The sequence below is a fragment of the Penaeus vannamei genome, chromosome 4 (assembly GCF_042767895.1).
Source record: "Penaeus vannamei isolate JL-2024 chromosome 4, ASM4276789v1, whole genome shotgun sequence".
In the NCBI taxonomy this organism is placed as follows: domain Eukaryota; kingdom Metazoa; phylum Arthropoda; class Malacostraca; order Decapoda; family Penaeidae; genus Penaeus; species Penaeus vannamei.
Genome location: NC_091552.1, coordinates 2,675,885 through 2,683,384, shown reverse-complemented (window position 1 = coordinate 2,683,384; position 7,500 = coordinate 2,675,885). Strand labels below are relative to the sequence as shown.

The window sequence follows — 7,500 nt, the reverse complement described above, 5'->3', positions numbered from 1 at the left end:
ATGTCACTCTTTTCCTGGACTAGATACTTCTGTGAACGGAAAACTCAGGCCATACAAAGATACCCAGATGTACTGCTGTCATAAGGAATATACCCCCAGCCGACAGTGAATCATGAAGAAAGGCATGAACTTGCTCCTTCTGGGGTTTCCTGTCAACTTTAGGTTTGGCTAGTCACCCTCAGGGGTCAAACATCGTACCGGATGTTAGGTTCGGACAATTTTCCAGCTACGTCAAAACCTCACGACTTTGGACTTTCCCTCGCCAGTCCATACATCCGCTATGACGGAGAATTAAATGTAGCGAAATGAACTTTGGGGAATGTAGAGATCTTTTTTTCTTCTGTTAATGTATGGCCGACCTCCCGAAAAAGACTGGGAGTACGTGTAAAGCCCGTGGTAAAAGTGCACGATTTTCCCAAATTTTCCGTCCTGTGACGCAGCCTTGGCATCAGGTGGTGTGCGGTGCTAAGGAGCGAAATAATGTGCAGCTGAAATTTTAGAGGCAACCTAGCATATACACGGAATGCACTTTTGGACAACATTAATACTTTCCACATTAAGCAAAAATGTCGTTGAAGAACCTGACCGGATAATTTTAAGGTGTCGTAACACTCCAGTTCTATATATACACTATAAAAATATTTGAAAACTAACTGACCGCGTGAAGTTGTGTGCGAGCACTTGGCGTCTTCCAGACACCGATGGGTTTCCATGGGTCAGCTTACAGCATCCTGTCTTTTTAAAACCAATTACTCATTCCCGTATCTATGCCCTACACCTGTGATGGCTAAGATGGATGATACTTCAAACAAATTAATTTCTATTCCAATGTAAAAGAACTGAAGCCTGTGGTATCTCTCACGATGCTTCTAGAGTAGGCATGAAGCAACAAAAAGGATTTCTTCATCAAGAAAGTTGTCAAAAGACTGTATCCGGAAGGCTCTCGCATTTCCCTTGTGAGCTTCGTTTTAGTGTGACGTTGAGAGTGTGAGTCAACCTCCTTCCTGCACAGCGACAACTTTCTTCCGGTGTATTTTACCGTCCCACTCCATCCATGTCGCTACGGTATCTCTTACTGACTCAGATTAGCCGAATCTAACGGCTACTCTCATACTGTACTAAACATTCATTTTTATTATCGATATCCGCCTCTCCATAAGTACGAGTGGCTTTTGAATAGAGATTGTGCGAGGCGCGTGGTGACTGCCTGGGCGAGCGCACTAGTTCCCTCAGCGCAAGGTTTCGGTCTACGCAGCGGTTGTCTAGGGGAATTTTACACGCTGCGGGGGAAATCTCGGGGCAGCCTGCGTTGCTAGGGACGATAACTAATTAATTGCTATTTGAGTATTCAGCGTAGCACATTCTCTTGGCTGTATGAAATTGTGAAGTTATCATCCTTTGCGTATGTATAACAGTAAAGTAAATAAGTGTCAATATTTCATAACCGCAGAAGGGCCAAAAACTTGTAACCCACATATTCTTCATAAACAATAAAGTATTTATTTTATGCATTGTTGATTACTTTCATTCTGATTGTTTTTATAATATTCGATATTTTAATTTTTAAAAACCATATCAACGCAAATGAAACGAAAAGTGAAGGAGATCCGTGTCAGAAATAAAGAGAACGAGAGAGCGACAACGGAATGGGTCGTGCCTAGGGAATTTTTCCGTCCGCGGGGGAACTTGTTAAATGGCGTTGTGTTGTTGGCCGAGTCACTTCGTGCTCTCCAATCCGTCTTCAATGACACAATGAGCAAAGGCATAAGGAACTTGGTGTCGAAACGAAAGAGAAGATTCAAAGAAGATGGGTACGACTTGGATCTTAGCTGTATCCTTTTTGTTTATAATGGCGTGAAGTGACGGCAAGAGACGAGTGTTAATAAGAGTGACAGAAGGCCAGAGTGGTGATGACAGGCCTCGGTAGGACCTGACTTTCCATTGCGAGTCGATTTCGTGTTCCACCCCTTCAGAAGTGGCATTGCTGACACGCCCGAGGAATACCTTGCGCCCGAGTGATCCTTGTGTGTGGAAAGAGGTCTTGGAGGGAGGAAGTGACAGTGATTTTAGAGGAGGACCGCTTAGCCTTGAGGAAGTGTTCCAAGAGTTTTGAAGTCCTTAGAGGAGAAGGATTTGGCTCCCTCGTCGTGATTCGGGCGTTGGAGTCCTCTGTCATCACGCCCTTGGCCCCGTGCGTGCTATTATCGTATTATTCTGCTTAATTATTACTAGTATTATGATAGTTTGATTATAATTTTTATTAGTACTCATACCCCATACTGTTTGATTATTGCAATTATTCATTGCTGTTATTATTGCATCACAGATATATTATTGCTGCTGCGTTATACGATTGTCGGTGTGTGTGGTGATAGTCATTTTGATTGTGAGTTTTGCGAGGAAAGTGAGTTGTGTGGTTCAGAGTGTCTTTAGTTGGGTGAGTGAGATGTCTATTTTTTTCTTTTTATTTGATAAGTGTATTTCGATTTGTGTTTGAGTCTGATTTGATGAAGTCAGTGTATTTTTGACCGTGCATCATGTGGCAGAGTGAACCGTTGTACAGTACATCTTGTGAATGCAAAATTTTGTGAGGCGAAATGTTTAAAATGATTAGAAATGTATGCCGTGTAATCATGGAAAAGAATTACGAAATGAAATGGTTTGCGAAAAGTTGAATGTATATGTTTATGGTGTAGTTGACAACAGTGGAAATGAGTGACATACTTATGAAAGTGGAGTGAAACGAGACCATACAGTTTTGATTTGAAAAATGAGGTCACCCGTAATTGTGTCTAATATAAGAGCGCAGTGAATGTTAACATGTAGTAAGTTTATCCAGTTTTTATTTTTTATTTGTTGAGTGGTCCTAGTGTCCATGATAGGAAATATATCATCTGAATTATGGCTATTTTCTTGAGTTTGATTATTGATAGACACCAAAGATTAAAACGAACAGAAAAGGGTTGTGAATTCTTACTGAAGTGTAGAACACATTGTTATCTTTTGCATTTGAGTAAAGCATGCATATAATTGATGCTTTTGATATGCTGTAACAGTATTTTCTCTGATAGTTTCTTATTGAGAGGGGGGAAGTTAACATAAGATATGTGATTTTTTAATTTACCTGAAAGATAGCTTACTATAAAAGGAATGGGTATATTGTTTCTGGAAATATCATATATTAATCTTTTCAGTTTGTTAGGTCGTTTGGAATTTGATTATGTATGTTTTTCTTATATATATAGTACTTTTAGAATGACAGTATTTAATTAAGGTCTATTCATCAACTAATTTCTTTTATGGTATTCTGTGGTATTTCTGTTTATGAGGAAGAAATAGAAAGAGAAAGAGAAAGAAAAGATTTAGGCCAGAATGCCTTGTGTGTATTAAGGTGTGGTAGGAAGGGTGTAGCTCCTAGTAAGGGATGGTGTCACCTGCTTTAAGATTTAAGATTGGTTTCAGGCAGTGTCGTGCTGCCTGTGGAGCTTGATCAATAATGGTGATCAGCACACCATGAATTTTACAGTACTTGTTTAGGGATCCATTTCCTGTTGGGACAGACAACTTTTATGAATATTGTATATTTTGGTGTTCTAATTTTTAAAGAGAAAAGAGACAGGCCCTAACTCATCTTAGTTCAGATTAAATGTTAATTCAGAGAGGTATTGTATTTTGATTTTCAAATAGCTTTCTCTATACTGGAAGATTTTGTTTCCTTGCACTGCCTTTGATAGTGGTATGGGAGTGTTATAAAGGATATGTTAATTAACACTAATTAAGGTAGTTGGCTGAGAGCAACCACAAGCAATGGCAATTAGTTCAGTTGTCATCTTCCTCGGGATTTATGATTGTTCGTGAAGTGGAACAGTATGCTTTAAGAGTATTTGATACACCTGAATATACTAGTAGTTTGGTTAGAGTTTAAGGATATCAGTGGAATAGCAATATACTCCAAACATGTTAAGGCACTTTGCTCAGGAACTTAATCTACTCCATGAAAGAAATGTAGTACTGGGCGAGATTTTGATATATTAGAGTTGATGATGATTTTTTTTTTAAATGTGTTGTATCAGTATTTCATAGGACTCTGGCACTGGAGTTGTTTTTACTACCACTACGATTATCATTATCAATATCAGTATCAGTACTATTATCATTACTATAAATATTACTATTACCATCATCACCACCACTGACACCATTTCCATTACCACTACCATTACCATCAATATAATCATCATCGTCATTATCATTTAAAGGAAAGGCACATTGGTAGTGGTATTGATGGCAATTGAAGGGATGGGAATGTTAGTGTTGGTAGAGGTAAAGACAGTACTAGTAAGAACAGTAGTAATATTATTACTTTTGCTAATGTTATTATTATTGATATCATCATCATTATCATCATCATTATCATAATCATTATCATAATCATTATCATAATTATTATCATCAATCATAATCATAATCATTATCATTATCCTCCTCCTCCTCCTCCTCCTCCTCCTCCTTCTCATCATCATCATCATCATCATCATCATCATCATCATCATCATCATCATCATCATCATCATCATCATCATCATCATCATTATCATTATCATTATCATCATTATCATTAGTAGTAGTAATAGTAGTAGTAGTAGCAGTAGTAGTAATAGTAATTAGATTAATGGGAATTATTATTATTATTATATTATTATTATTATTATTATTATTATTATTATTATTATTATTAGTAGTAGTAGTAGTAGTAGTAGTAGTAGTAGTAGTAGTAGTAGTAGTAGTAGTAGTAATAGTAATAGTAGTACTAATAGTAGCAATAGTAATAGCAGTAGTAGTAGAAAAGGTGATGTTGGTTATAGTGTCGGCATTAATTAGAAGGAGAATGCATAGTGGCCAGTTCATGCCAAAAGGTAGAGATTATTAGATGTAACAAACTCATAACAACAATGATAGTAGTCTGCTATTGCTTCTCTTTCTAATTTTCATCAAAAAGGTGTGGATGATTATGATAAGGATGATATGAATGAAAATGAAATAAATGATTATGATGTTAATAATGATGATAATGGTGATGATGATGATAGTCATGATGATGACAGTAGTAAATAATAATAATAATTATAATAATGATGATGATGATAAAGATGATGATAGTAATGATAATAATACTAATGATGATAATAGTAATGATGATGATGATAGTAGTAGTGATAATATAGTAATGATATTGATAAGTTAGTTTGATAATAATGATAGTAAAAATGATTATGATAATGATAATGATAATAGTAATAGTACTTGTAATAGTAATGATAAGTATAATAGTAATGATAATGGTAATAGTAATTATGATATTAATGATAATGATAATACTAATTATAATGTTAATAATAATGGTAATGGTATGTGTAATAGTAGTGATATTAATGATATTAATGATATTAATTATAGTATAAGTAATAATACTAATAATCATAGTAAAGATAATAGTATTATCATGATTATTATGGTTATTATAATTTAAAAAATGATAATGCTATTAGTAATGATTTTTTTTGTGGAAAGGAAAACAATGATTATGAAGATGTTAATATTAATGATAATGATAGTAATATATGTAGAAATTATGGTGATCTAATGATGATGGTAATGATAAAAATAATGATGATAGTAATAATGAATATGTGATAATTGAAATCATAGAATTAATGATAGTGAGAATAGAGATGAAGTTATTGCAATAATGATTATAAATCAAAGGAAAGAGAATTATGTTATCTCTAATTATTCATGTTTTTGCATGCATAACTCATATTTTGTTTATAGTTGTTAGTCCCGTTTCTTAACGTTATTGCTATTGTTATTCATGGTTATGTTTATGTGTGTATTAGGCATTATCATTTTGAACAATTTCATTATCACAGACATTATTAGCATCACAATTATAATGGTTATTATTAATGCTATTGTTTTATCATTATGTTCCTGTTACCATCATCACTCATCTTTTTGAATATTATTATTGTTGATATTTTTATGTTATTGTTATTATATATTATTACTGTTATTCTTCTTCTTATTATTATTATCATCATCATCATCATCATCATCATCATCATCATCATCATCATCATCATCATCATCATCATCATCATCATCATCATCATCATCATCATCATCATCATCATCATCATCATTGTTATTGTTATTTTTGTTATTGTTATTATTGTTATTATTGTTATTATTATTAATATTATTATTAATATTATTGTTATTATTATTATTATTATTATTATTATTATTATTATTATTATTATTATTATTATTAATATTGTTGTTGTTATTATTATTATTATTATTTATTTATTTATTTATTTATTTATTATTTATTATTTATTATTTATTATTTATTTATTATTTATTATTATTTTTTTATTAATAATATTGTATTGTTTTGGCTATCATTTTTATTATTACTATTATTACTCTTATTACGATTATGATTATTATTGATATTGTTTTATTATTGTTATTGTTAATATTTTTATTATTATTATTATTATTATTATTATTGTTGTTGTTGCTTTTCTCTCTCATTTTATTGTTATTTTGTGATTATTCATATCATCAACATTATTGATATTACAGTTAATATTGTTATTAAAATTGATAATATTATTTTTATTATTATTACTGCTATTACTACTTTTTGTAGCTATTGCTATTACGATTACTCTTAATTTTATCATCAATCATCAATCATCATCATCATTATCACTTTTATTATTGTACTATTACTTTTATGTTATTATGATTGTTATCATTGTTATCACTATCATTATCAGTCACTATCACTGTCACTACCACTTATCACTATCAATACTATTGTTATTATTATTATTGTTGTTGTTGTTGTTGATGTTGTTGTTATTATTATTGATTATTGTTATTATTATTATTATTATTATTATTATTATTATTATTATTATTATTATTATTATTATTATTATTATTATTATTATTATTATTATTATTATTATTATTATTATTATTATTATTATTATTATTATTATTATTATTGTTATTGATAATATTATTGTTGATAATATTATTATTATTATGATCAGGATAATATTAATGATTATCATTATTATTGTTGTTGTTATTTTTTATAGTTATAATAATCACGATAAATTAATAATGAAATGAATAGTAATGATGTTGATGATGATGATGATGATGATGATACTACTACTACTACTACTACTACTACTACTACTACTACTACTACTACTACTACTACTACTACTACTACTACTACTACTACTACTACTACTACTACTACTACTACTACTACTACTACTACTACTACTACTACTACTACTACTACTACTACTACTACTACTACTACTACTACTACTACTACTACTACTACTACTACTACTACTACTACTACTACTACTACTACTACTACTACTACTACTACTACTACTA

The 7,500-nt window shown here is 31.5% G+C and overlaps 1 protein-coding gene across 6 annotated transcripts in view; it reads left to right on the top strand.

Moving 5' to 3' along the window:
- The first annotated feature begins 1,563 nt into the window (after positions 1 to 1,563).
- LOC113829491 (phosphatidylinositol 3,4,5-trisphosphate 3-phosphatase and dual-specificity protein phosphatase PTEN) overlaps positions 1,564 to 7,500 on the top strand; it is a 62,813-nt gene continuing 56,876 nt past the window's right edge. For 4 of the 6 annotated variants that reach the window (XM_070120482.1, XM_027382670.2, XM_027382673.2 and 1 more), the window contains exon 1: positions 1,570 to 1,831. In XM_070120482.1, coding sequence (XP_069976583.1) covers positions 1,585 to 1,831 — 247 coding nt within the window. In that variant the 5' untranslated portion in view covers positions 1,570 to 1,584. Of the gene's footprint in view, positions 1,832 to 7,500 lie in introns of all 6 variants that reach the window. The other 2 variants (XM_027382668.2, XM_027382669.2) reach the window with 2 other exon arrangements.